At 36.5% G+C, this 20,155-nt stretch overlaps 1 protein-coding gene across 2 annotated transcripts in view; it reads right to left on the bottom strand.

Moving 5' to 3' along the window:
• Positions 1-5,703, bottom strand: part of rgr (regular) — a 133,086-nt gene extending 127,383 nt beyond the window's left edge. For both annotated transcript variants that reach the window (XM_067770292.1, XM_067770293.1), the window contains exon 1: positions 3,979-5,703. In XM_067770292.1, coding sequence (XP_067626393.1) covers positions 3,979-5,163 — 1,185 coding nt within the window. In that variant the 5' untranslated portion in view covers positions 5,164-5,703. The remainder of the gene's footprint in view (positions 1-3,978) is intronic.
• Positions 5,704-20,155: the final 14,452 nt, after the last annotated feature.

The raw sequence follows: 20,155 nt of genomic DNA, 5'->3' as shown, positions 1-20,155 counted from the left end.
ATAAAATAAATGAAAGCGATTATGTAAATATCAGATACAAAAACCGGCCTTGCACTTCGCACCTCTCTTGTGCTACATCAGTCGTTTTTACATTTGCAATTCGTTTCAAACTTTACACACAACTTTTATAATGCCAAAAGCTTTAAACGACAAATCAACCCCGATTACCCTCTCGCTCCTAACAACTTGTTCTACGGTCCGCCAGAACACCTTGCGAATCATCCATCTATCGTATATCGCATTAAGCCATTTGAATTTAAAAAAAGATGATAAATTTATAAGACTTTTTTATACAAATGCATAAACCAAAAAACAAACAAAATTTTCCAAAAGAGAGGTCTTCATGAATTTTCAGTCTTAAAATTGTTATAAGAGAAAACTTAGGCTTTCGATCTCAACCAGCGTTGCCGTTTTAAATGTTCTAAATTACCCAAAAACCAAATTAAAATCCCCCCACAGTAAATTTGCAAATACCAGGAAAATTTTCCAGAAATAAAATTAATATTTTTGTCATTCAGTTATAATTAATTTGAACTTTTAGCTTCACTTTAACACAATGTTCAAAGGTATACCTGTCAATTAAAGCTGATTTGGAGCTAGTTTATTTATTTAGACAAGGAGCCTTCCTTTCCTTTTGTTCTCACTCGTTTGCATTATTTAAATATACATAACATGATTAATACAATATCTTGCATATTTCATTCATAAAGTGTTTAGATAATAAAATAATGAGTACTTACTTCGAAAAATGTATCGCACACCTGGATCAACGATAGGACCAAAAAAAAAGCTGAAGGCGTCTTCCAGTTATTATGAATTCTTTTCTCAGTTAGAGAGCTTTTAATAATCTGATGAATGATAAATATGAATCTGTCAAGCTTTTCATAAAAAAAAAATGATAACACATTATGAATTTAATAAGCACCTACAGCCTATGTTTTACGTATTGCCTCAATGCTAATCACCATTTCAGTGTTATTGCAGTTTAAAAAATTTAATTCGATCACGTATCGCATAACAAGAAAAGGGCCCTGAAAAATGTCTTTAAATTGAGGAAAATTTCAATGTAATGAATGTATTCTTATTTTTGTAAAAAATATTGTGACGAATACTAGCAACACAAGGGGTACTATCATCTCTAAGCCGATACTAAGCAGTGACTCGTATGCACATCAGCAAATCAATCATTATGTCTACCCATATGTCCATACGAGCAGCAGAGAAGAGATGCACAAACACATGCATACAACTTATCTGAGATGCTCCCAAAAGTAGGCAATTATCTGTGGAAGTGTCACGCACATATACACGAGCATATGAGAAGCTACACACGTGCATCTGTAGTTATAATTTTATAGCACTAACTAAGTAAATTCTGGAAGCGCCTAGAAATATGCGAACGAGAAATCACAGAGTATAAAAGGCAGCAACAGTAGAGGCACGACAATCAGTTTGATTTAAGCAAGGAATCAGTTACGAAGTATAAGTGTTATTTTCAATTAGTCTAATAAAGACCATTTTTGCATTATTCAATATTGGAGTTATTTATTCAACAGTTTAGTGATTCGAACGTTAGCAGAAGATTTGAAATAAGAGGAATTGCAATAAATTCGTTACAATATAATAATAAAGTTGCGGACCTCGACTAAAAATCCACGGCCGTGACAGTTGCACAATTAAATTTTTTATTTTTTTTGATTCAATTTTCTCCATTTTTAAGAGACTTATTCCTAAAACCAAGGAAAAAAATATCCTAATTTTTTAGCAAATTACCTGACTAGATTAAGGGAAGCTCTTCTATTGCACAAAAATAATTCAATTCTTTAGATTCTTCAATTAGCTCCCTATGGGAAATCGCATTAGAGTTTATTGTAATCAATTAGTAAAAAATAAAACATAAAAGGTAAATGACATAAGTGCTACTTGGAAACTTCGTTGATATTTTGTCCTTTTGTTGACTTAAAAACAGATCAACCTCCATTTTTGAAAACTAAATGTTTCAAGCAATATAAGCGTTCAAATTAATTTAGCGCAATTGCATTGATACCATGCCCATGGCATTTCCTTCAATTTATCAGCGCACAAATATTATCTGCAATAGCAAGCCCTTAGAAGTGCTGCAAACTACTGCAAAAGTGAAATTAATAAATGTATTTGAGAACTTTTATGAAGAAACCGTTATTGCTCATAGATAATTATTAAAATGAAATACCCCAAATCATAGTTACCCACAAAACGGCAACGCTGATTTCAACGGAATCTCACAAAATTTTTTTGTATGAATCTTTTCTTTGACTTACATATATACATATGTGCATTGTGTTGCGAATGTGAATTTGAACGAAATCGGAATGATATTCTAAATATTTTGATCTATAACTATTAACCAAAGTTATTTAGTTCTCAGCGAAACCGAGCGTGATGTTTTTAATATAGAGTTAGTGTGCTGACCCACCGGACCGAAATCTCCAGTTTCAAGAACAAGCCACTTGAGTATAATTCTATCATGAAAATCTTCATCTGAATTTGCAGAAGTTTCTCAGATCAAAATCAAATAGACCTGCAACTTTGTAGGAAAAGTTGAGAAGCAATACACTCAAATTTCTAAGAGAGGCGCGGCTTTTATATGCGAGTACAAACACGCTTATCCTCGCTTAGATAATGCTTAGGAGACCCACCTAGCGGCAACTAGCTAAAAAACCGAAAAGCGCAGACACAAACCTCTGGTGGCCACAGTAATATTATACATAGCTGAATCGGATGCGATGCATAGTGGACACACACCATTTGTAGAGGTGATACATAGAATTAGAAGAATAAAGTTTAACGCTTAGCAGTCCATATAAAATTTAAGCGTAAACATAGATAGATTTAAAAAAAACACAGCTATTATCGATCTCAGCGCCACCTAGCGCCAATTTTTCCTTTCAATGACTTTTACTTATTCGTAGTTTACTGGAACATATATGCGAATTTTCTTAATATTTTGACCATTGTGAATGAGACTGTGATATCTTATCTGTCAACTGCCTGACAGGATGTTCAATATGGCTACTTTTTACCGTTTTCACAGGGTGTTCAATATGGTGGCGCCTATCTTCAGCGGGTGAAAGAAAGAGATACAGAATGAGAGAGCGGTAGTCAATTACAAATCAGGTGATCCAATCACTTTGGAATTTTGACATCTATGCAGAAGATATCACACTTAGTTTCATTCACAATGATTTTGACTTCGCCAGTAGCTAGTGCCAATAGCTGTGTTTTTTTTTACTTCTATATACGTTTACGCTTAAACTTTATATAGACTGCTAAGCGACAAACTTTAAATACACCTCTGACATTGCTGCGCATAAAATTTGTTCAACTAAATTTCAATACGCATTATACTCAGATGTAACTGAAATATGTGTCTTTGTTTCACCCTCTACACTAATTCTATGTATTCTATGCGTGTCCACTATTAATCGCAACTGATTCAGCTATATGTTATACCCTATGGCCATCAGAGGGTTGTGTCTCCGCTTTTCGGTACACCCTGTGCTGTAGCTGTAGTTATTTAACCACTGTCGCTAGATGGGTCTCCTAAGCATTATCTAAGCGTGGATAAGCGTTTTTTTACGCGCAAACGTAAACGTATACGCGTGGGAAAAAAAACACGGCTAATGTACCGTTTCCTTTTCGCGTGGAAATATATGTACCAAGCATAAACCCATTCGGTACGCATCAGCTCGCAATTTTTACCTTTGTATAGCAATGTCATCGGGTTTTGATTTATGTTATATGTTTATGATCGCCAATACATTGGTAAATCAATTTAGTAGCCCTGACAAATACGAGCTCGACATTATATAAACGTTGTAAAAAACTTGTATCATCAACACCGCACTTTGAAGCCAACACAAGTGCAACTAAATACCCTTTACCTATCACCTCTTGTTGATTTTTTTTTTTTTGCTTTTGACCATTTCTAGCACTCACCTCCGATGTATCTGTTGAACATCGCCAACCTTGCGCCATTTCAAATGGATCAACAACGGGTTCTTCTTCAATAACACCGTCCGACTTTGCACTTTCCATTATATACACTAAATCTAATTTTTCTTGTGGCACTTCCGGTTCATTTTGTTCGACACTCCCTTGGTTTATATGCACATAATGTACCATATCTATATCCACACTCATCAAACTATCATCACCACCCTCCACAACTACACCAACACCACCATCTACAGTGAGTGTGTCCTCCATTTCGAATCCATTTACTATCTTTGACTCGAGGTTTTGCATTGTTGATCTACAATCTTGACCATTTTGAAATGTTGGCGATGTCCATGGTGATGGCGTGGGTGCGGGTGTTGGTGGAGTTGTTATTGTCGTAATAGTTGTTTTGAAATATTCAGAAGTCCCTTTGGGCGGGCATGACGACACTTCATTCCAACTACATACTTTCGGCGGCTTATCTGCGATTTTAACATTTTCTAAAGCTGTGTGGCGGCGGCATGACCGCCGCAATTGCGCCTGTTGTTTAACAGGCATTGTTTCGAAGGTTTTATAAGTAAAAGCGTCATTAGTAAATGAGTCGATTGCACTGCCGGTGGCTACGTAATTGCAGTTATGGTTAAAAAGCGCATCGGATTCAAAACCATCAATGCATTCTACATCGACTTCAAAGTCTTCGGTAGGGTCTTTGTTTGTATTTGATATGGTATCGGGAGCAATCGTCGTAGAAGACAACTTAAATATATCAGTGGCAGCGCCCAAAGAAAAGCTTTCCATTTCAGTTGGTGTTTGCGTGCTTTGCTCACATTTTTCGCCCTTCAACGTTTGCGATTGTTGCTCGTCATACAGCGCGCTAACGCGTTCCGCATGCACCTCACGCATATGTTCAACAAAGACATCGAATTGTAAACAAATTCCAGGACAAAAATGACAATTCATGCCATAGGTTTTCGCGTCGGGTGACACTGTGATTTCGCCACATTTTCGAAAACAAGCAAAATCTCCCAATTGCCAGTTATTCGTGACTTGCTGAGCGGTGCCTATAGAAGGCGACGCAGCAATACTCATTTTTTGGCCAAAAACGTTTAGGTGGCGCGCGCTGGTCACAAGACGTAAGCGTAACAAAGCAGGAGGTAAATTATGCACACGCGAATGCAAATACATACAGTCGAACGAGTACGGCGGATGATTGTTAAATAGCGCATTGATAGAATGTTTTCAAAGCAAAAAGTAGCGGCGACTTCCGATAAGCACGAATACAAACGTACACGTTTGCACACGCACACACAGCCACATACACCGGAAGAAGCACCTCAAATAAACTCTAACGCATTTACGCATATACATACACCCCCCGAGCCATTGTTTTATACGTTTTTCTTATACATTTTTAGTTAATTAACACTTATGCGCCCACGTTTTCACCCGTTTCGACCATCACTTCACATAAATTAAACACAAGAGCGTTTTATAATTCTTCAAAAAAAAAAAAAATAATAAAAAAACACACACACAAAAAGTAGTAAATTCGAAATGTCAAAAAGTGTATGGCGTGCGCCCCACTACGCCAAACAACCGCGCTTTCAATGCTACTCGTTCCACTGTCGGCCGTAAACTAGTTCCAGCTGATGGCCGCAACTTCGTTATAGTACCGACTACGTACTTTTAAATTTATCAAAATCGTAAACGTTTTCAGCGCATAGTTGCGCGTCACTACCACAAGCGCACGCTACGATCTCATCGTTGTAGTTGCTATATTTACAGTTATGCAAAGCTTTTGGGGGGCTGCAGGGTAGCTACATACTGAATACCCTATACTTTCCATATAACAACCATGAGCAACAATATTAAGGGGTGTTTGAGAAGGAAGTTGAGCATGCCCTGCAGTTAAGTCAACTAGTCGTAAACAATGCCATAACTAGTATGAAGTCAAGCAGCCCTTTTTTGGCATCTACTACAGTGATCATGTTAAGTTCAGCTTTCTGTTGATGAACAGATGGTCCCATATTACTAGGGCCACGAATGCAAGCAGTATATACAAGGTAAGCCCATAAGGCATGGGTATAAATTTTGAGTTGGGGCAATGTATAAGGGTAACATTATTTAATGGTAATTTCCGATCAGTTTTGTTAATTTATATGTAGTTTTTCAGCTTTACTGATCTATTAGGGTCAAGTGCAAATAAAATGTGATTTATTCCACCATTTAGCCCAACGTTTCCATAATTATCCTTATCTTCTTCAGGGGCGGTCTATATTTGTTTATAACAAAATACAAAAGACAAAAACAACATTAGAAATAAAATTACACGATCTAAATTATATAGTTTCAAACAAAGTTTTGCACAATTATAAATTTGAATTTTACATGAAATATTACTTCAGAAACAATTATTTATATTCACTCACATTGGTATTTAAAAAACGATTTTATTATTACTTTACAAAAAAATTAAATGCTACCATCACTATATGGTAAACTTGTCAAACTAAAACTAATTATCTGTGTCATAGGCATAATAAGTAAGCCGCGGCTATGTCTTGTGTATCTTCTTTCTTGTTCATTGTCTTTTCTCTGTTTTGCATTATTCTTAGGCTCTCGAGCGTGTACCTTGTTCTTTCTCTCGTCTCTTTGTCTATTATTTTTGTTGTTGTGAAATCTACTGTGTGTTTGTTGTTTACCGCGTGCTGTGATAACGCCGTGCCGTGTTTTTCTTTGTTGAGATCGGCTTGGTGCTCTGCAAGTTGTGTGTTTAGCGCCCTCTTCGTAGTGGCAATATATATTTTGTTGCAATGTTCAGTTTCATTTCCTTTGCACTTTATTTGGTATACCACGTTACTTTGTTGTTGTATGTCGATCGGGCTTTTTGTTTTTGTAAAGAATGTTGATAGAGTGTGGTCAGATTTGTAAGCCAGTGTTACTTTTGGGTTTTTTGTTATGTGTTGTGCTAGATTTTCTGAGAGCCTGGGAATATAGGTCGTACTAAAATATTGTTTTGGCTCATTCGGCGACTCTTTCGTTGTGGTTTGTGTGGAAATATTTATTAATTCTTGTTGTTTACGGTCAATTAGATTACATATTAATTTATTGGGATAATTGTTACTTCTTAGCGTCATTTTGATTTGTTCTATATTAGCGTTATGAAAACATTGATTGCTGATGGTCAGTACTTTATGTATAAAATTTTTGGCGGTATTTAATTTATACTTAAAGGGTTGTGATGAAAAGAAATTTATTAGGCGACCAGACGATGTAGGTTTTGTGTACGAGTCAAGTATAATTTTATTTTTAGCTCTATATGCGGGTGTCTAAGAAGGGGATGTTGTTGTTTTTTTCCATTTCAATGGTAAATTGCAGTCTATTGTGGTATTTGTTCAGTGTACTTAAGATAATTTCGGTGTCGCTTCGTTTTATTATTGCAAGTACGTCGTCTACGTATTTGACAAGAAATTTGATACCAGTGTTTTGTTGTTGGTTCAGCTCAGAGTACATATTAGGGGGAATCATGAAAGCATATAAACTTATAAGGTGTAAAATTATATCCATTTACACACGCTGTTATATGAACGCACCTAGTAATACTCTTGATAAACTTGATTGTTTATCAGCTGTATTATTGCCGAACAAAATTTTTTTGATGTTATACAGATTAAAAATTGCCAAGATTAAGTGAAAAATAAAAACTAAAACGCATTTACTTGCTGATGTTGGAGATTTTTGATGAAAATGCCTGCTGTAATGTCTGCAAGGTTGCATTCCTTTGAGTTTACCGCGTTACAGAATGAAATGTGCGCGTAAATTTATACAAACTGTGTAAATGATTTTTCATACAAAATTTGACAGCTCGTTTACGCACTAGATAAATTTATACGTTTACACACTTTATAAGGCATTTATACGGTTACATGAGTCCCCCTATTGTGTATAAGGTCGTCCATCACAATGTCCGCTATGGTGGGGGAAAGTGGGTTACCCATCGGCATTCCAAATGTTTGTTGGTAAATATTGTTATTGTACATGAAATAGTTATTTTCTTTTAAGCAGAACTCTAATATGGTTAAAAATTTGTTTTTCGGTATGTTTGTGTGTTGTTGGACTTTTTCCCATTTTTTTATGACTATCTTTATTGCTAAAGCCGTTGGTGAAGAGCGAGACGACATCGAACGATACTAACACATCATCATTGCATACATTTACATCAGCTAATCTATTTTTCAAGTCAAATGAATTTTTTATGTTGTAGTCTTCTGATATTAGTGGCGTCAAGATTTTTCCTAAATATATGGACAATTCATAACATGGAACATTTATAGAAGACGAAATTGGACGTAAGGGGCATTCGGGTTTGTGGATTTTGGGTAAACCATAAAGTCTCGGTGCGGTTGCTGCCGAGCTTGCGAGCTGTTGTTTTTCTCTGTAGTTTATGTGCTTTCCTTTGTATAATTCGTTCACAATGTTATTGTTTTTCTTTTGCAGTTTTGTTGTGGGATCAACTCTGACGACTTTGTATGTGTTCTTGTCGCCTAGTAGTTGGTTCATTTTCTCCATATAGTCTGTCTTGTATAGCGCAACAGTTCTATTTCCTTTATCCGCATCCGTAATAACTATGTTGTCTCTGTGTGAATGTAAAAATGTTCTAGTTTTGTTGTATGTCTCTATGATAAATTTTTCGGCTGAATTTTGTTTTATATTACTTTTGAACTGTAAGATTCTGTGGCTAACTTGGCTTCTCGCGACTTCTTTATCTTTTTCGTTATCTATAGTTTGAATTACTTGTTCTATTTCTGCAATTGTATGTATGGGTGAAAAATTAGTATTTGCACTTTTTTTGCACTTGACCCTAATAGATCAGTAAAGCTGAAAAACTACATATAACATTATTTGGTTTAAAGCATACCAAGGCGACGGAACTTTTCCTAGCAGTCCATACAAAGATATAGGACTTGGTGCCAGTGTAGTTGTATCGTACTGTGACATCTTAACTCAAAGGCAACCCGATATTATTCACCGGCGGTATTTTGACAATTTGTTCACCTCAATTCGCTTATTAGTAGAATTGGAAAGTCGCAATATAAAAGGGTCTGGAACGATTCGTCATAATCGATTAGCAAACTATCCTCTACCAAAGAAAACTGAACTGCGGAAAAAGAGGTAGACTACCGTAAAATTCGTGCCAACAATATAAGTAAGTAAGTTGTTGGAAAGACAGCAACTCCATTTGCGTTGCTTCGAATATTCATCCTGTTCAACGGTCCAAAGAATTTACCCGTTGGTCTCAAATGATAAGAAGCATTTAAAAGTTCAGCAACAACGGCTTATCCACCAGTACAATCGCTTCCTGGGGGCGTCGATCGAGCAGATGAAAATATTAGCCTATACCGTGTTCCATTCGAGGAAATATAGGGTACTTCCCTATTTTTACTCATTGCATTGATCTTGTCAAACGCAACCACTGTCATAAGAAGACCACTACTTGCTGCAATAAATGTATCGCTACACACAAAATGTAATGAGTACAATAGAAAAAAACATAATTTTTTTTCGAATTTAAAATTACTACTTTTTCTGTGTATGTGCTGAGCGTACTACACGTATTACACCCTCCAAAGTCGTTTTTTAAGTTACCTTAATTTTTATGTTAAAAGAACGGTATTAAAAAAACTTGTGGAAGTTGCTCTACCGGAGGTCCGTCGGCATATCTGGGTTAAATGGCCAATTGAGCTTATGACTAATTCAATGGTCATAAGGTTAACTGAACTTGTCTCCGTTGACTTTATGTCGCCCTACCATTAAATTATTGCATCGTCATCGGTCCTTGATACGTCTACAAAGCTTCAATTGAATCAAACTTCTGGAAGTTGGTGAACAGTATGCTCAAAGATTCCGTTACATACATACATACATATGTACATACAACCCAAGCTAATAAAAGCTTGGTAAAACGGAATAAAATGCAAAATATTGCACAAGTAATAAATTGACTTAAATATTTATAGGCTATTGATATGGCAAAAAACAAATTAGTTGGCTATGGTATGTCACCAATAATCGATTGAACCGATTTCGGTGTGGTTGGTTTAGATCAGCTGTTTTACATGGATATAGCATAGAGTACTGTTTATTCGTTGCCCACTCTCTTTAAAATTCGGTTTCTTATGTGAAAATACCCGTAAGACATGGATACAGGCGAAGTTTCTCAAAGTAAATTACATTTATGGTTTTAAGCCCCTGCATTTACCACGTACTTATGTATCTACATTTTTTGTATGCTCTATGTATCTATGTTTTTCAGTTAGTATTCTTCGCTTTCCCAAAAATGTCTCAATTGAAGATAGGCGGTTCGTTAGAGCGGGACGAAGCATGTCACGGCCTTAAGAAAGACATTCCCCAAACAGCGCGTCGAAAATCTTATTGGGCGTAATCTGTGCGGCTTCTGACCAGCTGCTAGGTTTATATTCGTGTCTGGATTAAATGCGCCTGCAAATTGTAAATGTCAGAGCCCTGCACTACCAAACGGGATTTAAAACACTGTAACGATTTACTGCAATTCCGCTTATTTGCAACCTTGTAATAACGTTCGTATCACTAAACTGTTGAATAAATAACTACAATATTCAATAATGCAAACTGGCCTTTATTAAAGTACTTCACAATAACACTGATACTTCACAACCAATAGCTTGCTTAAATCGAACTGATTGTCGCGCCGCCACTGTCGCTGCTTTTATACTGTGCGATTTCTCGTTTGCATACTCCTAGGCTCTTCCAGAATTTACTTAGTTACTGCTATATAATTATAACTACAGATGCACGTGTATAGGTTCTCATATGCGCGTGTATTTGTGAGCGACACTTCCACAATTATAATTGCATACTTTTGGGAGCATCTCAGATAAGGTATCTGCATGTGTTTGTGCGTCTTTTCTCCGCTGCGTGTACGTACATATGTATAGACATAATGATTGATCTATTGATGTGCATACAAGTCACTGCTTCGCATCGGCTTAGAGATGATAGTATCCCTTAGTGTTGCTAATATTCGTCACAATACGAACTCTAAATCGAATGACTAATTTAACTCAATGGGCCAAATAAAAATAATAAAAAAAAAAACTGAACACTATAGTACTTACTCTGCAAATTTTTTCAGTAAAAGTTGATCCAAGGCTTAACCTTTTGAGACTAGTTCGACTTCCCTAAAAAATTGTAATTGTAAACTAGTATATTTCGGACCAATTGGAAAAATGACAACAGTGTACTTGTACATAGGTATTCGTGTGTGTTTTTTGGCGGCAGTAGAAAGCGCACAGCAACGCATAGAGCGCGGATTGAGCACAAACAAATGATTGGAAAGTAGGTAAAGTGGCATTACCAATTGATGGAAAATAAGGCTGTTGATTTTATTTTGTTGCGCCTTTCAAAGTATGAGGATCTCTTTTGAAAAGCCTACGCATTAATGCTGCTCGACAAATTGCACCTAAGCTTTTATTAATACATACTTGTAAGGTACCAAAAAGTATGTATGTATCTACATAGTTGTTTATCAACTCTACTCATCATCACAAAATATGATATTTGCTGGCACGTAAGAAAGAAACATGAGACCGAACGGCTGGGTGTAAGGAGACTGGCTGATAGGAATAATGCCCATCCTACCAGAAAATCCGACTGTTCCTATAACGAACTTAGAACGGCTAAAAAATAACCAAGCACCCGTTAACGTCGGAATACAAGCCGTACATTAATATATGGTAGAGCATGCCTCCAAATTAGAAATAAGGTATTCTCTGACCGATCCAAAAAGGACCACCCGGAAAACAAAAGCATTTACCGCGGAATCGGCCCGCTTAATATCGCATAAAAACTATAAAGGGGAGCACTTCTCCGCGCTGTTGTTGATGTTGTTGTAGGGATAAAAACCCTCCCCGAAGACTTTGGGGAAAGTTATCGATGTTGATTGTCCTATGCCGGATATAGATCCCGTAATTTCTGGTAACAAGCAACATTAAGGTACAAGCCCGACCATCTCGAGAACGATTTAATATGACCACATTGAACCTCGACTGCTAAAGAAACAGGATTCGCTACGGGTAGGTGAGGTTGACAATTGCTATAAATTGCGCTACACAGTCCCTTGAATAACTTGGGTATTTTAGTCGCCTCCTACGACAGGCGTACTTATGTATATATATTCTAAGCTCGGTAACCCGCTGGGAGGACGTCTACGTGATCTTAGACCCAAGCGAGGCTTCAGATAATGCCATCCCTTTAAGTGATTCTTCAACCGGATGCTTTAGAAGACACTTCTAGCGATAGATCTGAGCCGCGATGGTACAGTGCTCGCGTGTCATCCGGCTTGCAAACAATTCGACATCGGTTCGCTTTGTAACCCTCTCGTCACATCTTTTTTGATGTACGGTGCATTCCAGAAAAATTTCTACGGAAATTTGACGTTCCTTCCCGGACATGAGCATAGTGGAAAGAACAAAATCCAACAAGCTTCTTTGCAAATGAAAAAGACGCTCTTTCACTGAACTTATTTATATCAACACCCATATTATTCTACTCATATCTCTTGGAACTTCCAACAATATTCAATTATCATCAAACAGGAATGATTGGCACGCAGCACCGTTTACCAAAGCTAGAAGGAAATATCTTTTAATAGAACTCAAGACTGGATCTTATCTAAATCTTAGTCGTAAATATTGATTGATTGATAATAAAGAAACTAGAAATATAATGAAGCGTTAAATAAAAGAGTTATTGCAAGCTGTTGAAGCGCGCTATGCAGAGAGAATAGCATCGCTTAGGGCAACGCAAATAGCTAGTGAAATTAAGATAGCAGCTGTTAATAAGAGCATTGCAGAATTCCCTCTTAAGTTTAAAGATCAATCAGAAGTTATGTGTCTAGAGCTTGAAAGTAATAAAAAAGAGAGTGTGAAAATATGCGATGAAGTTAAGGCAATCGTAAATAAAAAAGATGGTGTTGAGAAAGAATCATATGCAGAGAAACTAAAGAAAAATATGAGTTGTGCACAAGTGATTCTGAAACCAAAAAGAAACCAAGAGTGAAAAAACGAAAATTGATGTTAAGGCATCTGTTAACCCAGCAGTCCTAAAAGTGAAAATAAATGGAATTAAGAAAATAAAACAATGGGGCTATTGCAATTAATTGTATAAATAGTGATGACAGAGGCATTTTAGCAGACGAAATCAAGGGCAAGCTTAGTGATAATTATGACGTTGTTCTTCCAGGTATGCGTTATCCTAAAATTCTAGTATTCTTTCAAGAATCCTCGTTCGTTTAATGCGTATGTTGATATTGATGGAGATGCTTTCGAGAGCGTTATGAAAATAAAAAGATTGAATACTGAATGGGACCGGTGTATTGTTGATGAAAGCTTAGATGTCTTGAGATGTTACAAGTGTTGGGTTTTAACCACAAAGCATCCATGTGCAGAGGAACCCAGCAAATATGTCCAAAATGTAGCGCAGCAGGCCATAATTACAAGGAGTGCCAAAATACTGTCTTTAAGTGTATAAACTGCATAAAAGCGAAAGCAAGCCTTAACTTAACTAATACAAATATTGATCACGATACTAGAGACGCGTGTTGTTATGTATTGCAGAGTTAACTGAAAGTTGAAGCTGAGAGAACGTTATATTAGCAATCAGAGCATAACATTAGGTGTGCTTATTTTAATATCTGCGGATTATGTTCGAATTATGCTCAACTAGAGATATTCTCCGCGCATCAACGTTATAACAAAGACAGTGAAATAAGTCTGAGCGATTATTCTATTATTAGATGTGATAGCGAATCAAGGCATACAGGTGGAGTTTTGATCTACGTAAAGAATAGATGGAGTGTGGAGTCTATTGGGCTAGTCGCTCGTGAGAAAATGTTTTGGTGGATAAAGGTACATATTAGTCAAAATAATAGAAAGTTGTGTATTACTACGGTCTATAAATCACCTAACAGACGGTTTTCACCGGAAGCTGCACTTTGCGATTTCATTAAGACTGAAATAGAAAAGTTATCGAACATGACTGATGTGCTAGTGATTGGTGACTTTAATATTAATTGGCTGGAGAATTCTTCATATAAGAGGCAACTAAAGCAAGTATTCGAAGATAACGCGTTTAAGCAAATAGTTACGGACCCGACGGGAATTTCTGCTACATCAATGTTGTTACAAATGCGCTCATAGCAAAAGCAGAAATTCTAACTGAACATAAAATAAGTGATCACAAAACGATTTGTATAGAAATTGGTAGCAACAATAACCAGCATAAAAAGGAGGATAAAATTGTATCACTAAAAATAATAAGATTTAGTAGGAGAATAATTGCTAACGTCTTCAGCCAGGATAACGTAAACGACATTCATTCGTACGATAACTTCGAGCAAAAGGCAAAAATGTTTAGTGAACACATTAAAGATGCGTTGCATAAAATGTCAAAAAATAAAATCTTAAAGAGTAACGAAATCAGATGTGAATGGTTTAACACATCATTACGTTAAGTGAAATACAAGAAAATTAATTGCTATAAACGCCCTGTATGGACAAAGAATCCGTCTGATTGAGCTGAATATAAAAAAGTAAGGAACGAATACTCATTAAAATTGAATAGAGAGAAAAATAAATATATTGAGAAAAAAATTGAGCAGTGCAAAGATCAAAAGTCAATGTGGCAAAAAATAAAAAAATAATTGAAAAAAGATTATAAAGAAATACAAAAAGTAAACTTTAGTGGAACAATAGTAACTGAAAAGTACGAGATAGCGAATCAACTTAACATTTTTTTTTTGTGGACAGCATTAAAGCTATTAATGAATCTATACCTGCAATGCCTTTTGTAAATTGGGCACAAACACCAAATGAAAGTTTCAGTTTCCAATTCCGAAAAATAACGTTAAGTGAGCTCAAAAGTTATATTAAAAGTATGAATAAAAAGAAAGATTTTAATGGTCTCTCAGCGCCTATACTATTGCAGGCGTTTGAATATGTAGGACCAATAATGGTTGCCCTGATTAATGAATCATTCACGAAAGGCATTTTCTCAGAAAATTGGAAAGAATCCAGAGTTGTTCCAATAGAGAAAGTAAAGAACGCGATCAAGCCAGAAGATCTTCGACCAATTAACACATTGATAGTGGAAAGTAGAATCATTGAAACAATTGTTCATGAGCAACTGGTGCAATATTTTGAAAGAAACGAGTTATTCTCCGAATATCAATCTGGGTTCAGAAAAAAACATAGCTGTGAATCACTCATATATTTAGTGATTAGCAGATGGAAGACACATGTTGATAGAAAAAAAAACAATAGCAGCAGTATTTCTCGATTTTCAAAGAGCGTTTGAAACCTTAGATAGAGGAATATTAGTAAAAAAAACTGCAACAATACGGAATATCAGGGCCGGAGCTTCAATGGTTTGAAAGTTATTTGACTGGCAGATATCAACGGACTAAGGTGGTAGAATGTGTATCCGACACTATTTCGGTGAACCTTGGTGTGCCACAAGGCTCTACATTAGGTGCATTATTATTTATAATTTACGTTAACGATATCGAAAAAGTCTTGCAGAATTCAAATGTATGTTTGTTCGCTGATGATACGTTATTATATATATCAGCTAATTCAGGTGATGAATGTATATATAAACTTAATGCAGACATTATCAGAGTTGAAAGTTATTTAAAAATGAATAAACTAAAACTTAATGTAAAGAAGACAAAAGGGATGTTGATCAATGGTAGATCCAACAAAAATATTTCTATAAATTGTGAATATATAGAGAGAGTAGACCAAATTAAGTATCTAGGAGTTATTATTGATGACAAACTTAAGTTTATTCTGCATATAGATTATGTTTGCAAAAAAATAGCTAAAAAGATTAATTTCGTTAAAAGAATACGGAAACAAGTTTCAACTATGTGTAATAATATTTACAACACGATCGTTAAACCACATTTTGAATATTGTTCCACTATCCTTTTCTTAAGCACAATGTCAAGTATAGATAGAATGCAAAAACTCCAAAATAAAGCTATGAGATCTATTCTTAAATGTAGTGTAATGACATCGATTTCAACGCTTCTTGAAATGGATGTCTGTAAATCTGCGTGTTATATTTAAAGCGTTATGCTTTATGTTTAAAATTAAATATAATATTTTACCAAGATATTTAACGTCCGAGATATGCTATGTGGCTGATATACAACCATATCCCCTTAGGAACAATATTGATTTTAGAAGACCACCTCTAATGTCAACTGCGGCACAAAATAGTTTGTTTTATAAAGGAGCTAGCTTATTTAATTCATTGCCGATGGAAATAAAGTCTGAATCTAATATGTACATATTTAAGAGAAAAGTGATTGATTTTGTTAAAGTTAATTATGATTAAGATTTGAAATGTAATAATGAATTACTACATATAAATTATAATTTAAAAAGTAGCTAAATTCCTAAATAAATAAGCTCTACTAATATTACTACTAATTAAACAGTGGTTTAGAATTGTTTGTGAAGTCAGTGTTTTATAGTTTTCGCATGCAGATCGTACTGTAATATACATATACTCATGGAAAAAATCACTGGGACACGGCCTTTTTGCAGTTTTCACCTGGTTTTGCTAAGAAAAATAATTTTTATTGCACTTACTGCCTTTTTAGAATTTTAATGCCAATAAATTTCTACGATTAAAATGTGCTCATTAACTAAATAAATACTTATTTAAAATTCACAATAAAAAATAAAACATAATAAAACAAGGTCCTAAATTCGAAATTTAGCTAAAAAATTCTAAATTTCCCAAATAAAAATTCGATTTTCTGCGATTTTACTTTTTCAAATTTACTGCATTTTTGCTATGGACGAGAAGTAGAAGGAAAGACAATTTCTTTAAATTATTTGTGGCTCCTTGCTGGTCACGCATAAAGGCGCCTTACGGTTGCTATTAATGGCCTTTTAATACTCATGGCTCTCGTGACATAGTTTTAACAATTAACCCCCCAACGTTGGCCTATTGTTGATCGCAGCAAAGTGCGGCTCTAGTTTTTTAGGCGTTTTTAAGAGCTATAATTCCCGATGTGGGAACAGTAGTAATCCTGTACACCACCAGTCACTACTACGCCTCATGGCCCTCACACCACATGCCAGCACAGAAGTTATAGACTGCGACTTCGAACTCGTACCTTCGTCGAGTTCACTTTTCTAGAAGCTCTTGGTGTAACACCGAATACTTTCTAACTGATTTTATTTGCCCCGCTATATTGCCGAGGTGGTGTGATGGTAGCGTGCTCCGCCTACCACACCGAAGATTGTGGGCTCACGAGCCGGGCAAATCAGAAGCCGTTCGGAGTCGGCATAAAACAATTTGTAGGAAAAATTAAAAGGAGCACGACGCAAATTGGCATAAAATTTCCTCGGAGGTTATCGCCCCTTACATTTATTTATTTATGCTGCCGAGCACTACCAGAGAAACACCTTAAAATATTAGGGAGTAACTATTCGGCCAAGGACGCCGCCCTCGAAATCATAAGCAGTCCAAGTGGATATTATTGCGTAACTTATAAGTGAAAATAGTATAATCCTACATAATAAATTTTACAAAGTCCATGGATATTTTTTTTAAATGTAGACCAAAATTTGTTAAACCAAAACGATATTTAAGAATGAAAGTCGACCGGTATTAATTTAAAAGATATTAATGTTAGGCTCGGTCCAAACTGTTGTTTTCATTCCTTTTGATACAAGAATTCATTGTAAATAACTGAGTAGCTTCAGTTTTCAGCCTAGTTCGAGTGTCCACTACGTTAGGGTAGTAGAACACCCGGTCATTTGTTCGACTGTCTGGAAAAAGCTTTGAGTGTTCTTACGAAGGACAAAGCCTAACCTGGTTAAACAAAATGTGCCTACGTACTCACATTTGTAACAGGAGCCATCACGTGTTGGTCATATTTAAACATGGTTAGGCTATATCCAATGTGATTCACTCCAAGGGACTAATTGGGGATAGGGCCGCCAACTTTAGGAAATGTCAAACTGGGAGACTTGGGTGTTGAATGACGAAGCGTGAAAATCAAAATTAACATTTCAGATGCTATTTTATTGTTAAGCAAATAAAGTGATTTTTCAAACCCTCTCATACGTGCATATATCATCAACTTAAGTATGAGCTGAGAATCATTTCAAAGGAGGACGTCGTCGCGTCAAGTTCGTTTTTCTCCACAACTCAACCGCGTGCTGTAAAAGGACGCTATTCATGTGGTTGAGTATAAAATGGCGGATAGTGCGGGAATCCAAATGACAAGAATTTAATTAAAAACTTTTGAAAAACAAAAGATTATCGTACTTGGAGTAAACCATTAAATCGGAATATATCTAAATATATAATATCCTCAATTACGCAGAAACCTACGGACATGGTTCTGGCCTTAGTGTATTACCTGTGTGTTGGTGGAGCAACTGTACAGCAATCTAAAGAAAGCAAACTTCTGAGAAAGATCTCACAAAATAAGAATTAGTTATGGCGTTATAGCTTCTAAGTAAGCCGGGCCAAGGTAGTCTTTCGTTCAAATAAATGAATGGAAGCAACTTAAAACTACAAACAAACAAAGGAGTATTTAAACCCCTGGAACTAACTAAAAGATTTTGCATCCTTGATTTCGCTTATTATTCCATCCAATCGGGGTATAGAATTTTTTTAAAAATCGGCACCTTTTTCGGGCAACTTGTTTTTTTAACAACTTCAGGACAATTTGAAAACATATTCGACTTGGGTCATTTTATTTGAACTCGTTGTTCTTTACTAATTTTTCCAAAAAATTATGCAAGGTAGGTAGGTAGGTTGAACTGGCCGGTCCATGAGGACCTCACATAGACTGATTGAGTCCGTAGTGTGACCAGAAGTTTGTTTTAACGACCAAACTGAAAAACCCTATCAAAAACCAGGACTTATAATATAACTCCGTCCTCTTGGCAAATACTAGAAGCTTCCTAGGACTTAAGCCACTTGCTGCTTCTAGATCTGACAACTGTATCACTCCTAATAGCTGGAGTCTTAGCCTGGCAAATGCAGGGCACGAGCACAGAACGTGCTCGATCGTTTCCTCCTCCAACCCGCACTTCCTACATCTGCTATCGCTGACCAAGCCTAGTTTAAAGGCATGTGACGCCAGCAGGCAGTGTCCAGTCAGAATACCCGTCATGAGTCTACAGTCCTCTCTTTTTAATGATAGGAGCAACTGTGTTAGTCTAAGGTTGTAAGACCTACACATAATCTTCGACACTTTACAGTCCCGCGCTTGAACCCACGCCTTTCCCGCTTGGTCGATCATGTGCACCTCTCGACTTCGCTTAATCTCGCCCAATCAAATTGGGACATCTACGGAGCAAGCTTCAAGGGATGCGCCCTTTTTAGCTAGTTCGTCCGCTTTTTCATTCCCATCTATTCCCATATGCCCTGGGACACAATATAGATGTATGCTTCTCCCTGTCCCGATTCTCTCCAGAGACTGCTTACACTCTAACACGCATTTAGTTGCTGTGCTATGCGAGATTATTGCCTTAATTGCTGCTTGACTGTCAATATGAAAGTTAACACGGTTGCAGCTTAAGCTATTCTCTTCCAGGGTTTCTACTGCTTTGGTTACGACTAATATTTCCGCTTGGAAAACGCTACAGTAATCCGGCAGCCTGTAGGATCTGCTTGAGCTTCCATGACAGCTTACTATCTAGGATGATTCCTAAATATTTTGTGCAAGGTTTCTCCTGTAAGGGCACCCCTCCTAACTTAGGCCTGGTCCAATTTGGGACCTTGTACCTCTTTGTAAACAAGACCATATCCGTCTTCTCCGCATTGACTTTCAATCCGACATTAGATGCCCAGGTATGAATATCGCGAAGCGCCCGATCCATCAAAGAACTAATCGTTGGAAGGCACTTTCCACTTATGACAATTGCAACGTCATCTGCGTAAGCCGTAAGTTTTACGGGTCCCTCATCGAATTGCCTGAGCAGTTGGTTGATGACCAGCGTCCACAGCAGAGGTGATAGCACCCCTCCCTGCGGCGTGCCCCTGTCCACTGATTTCGTGGCCTCGTACAATCCCCATTGTGATGTAATCTTTCTGCAATTTAACA

This window comes from Eurosta solidaginis, chromosome 3, assembly GCF_040869045.1.
Source record: "Eurosta solidaginis isolate ZX-2024a chromosome 3, ASM4086904v1, whole genome shotgun sequence".
NCBI classification, from domain to species: Eukaryota; Metazoa; Arthropoda; class Insecta; order Diptera; family Tephritidae; genus Eurosta; species Eurosta solidaginis.
This window is presented reverse-complemented; position numbering and strand designations above follow the sequence as displayed.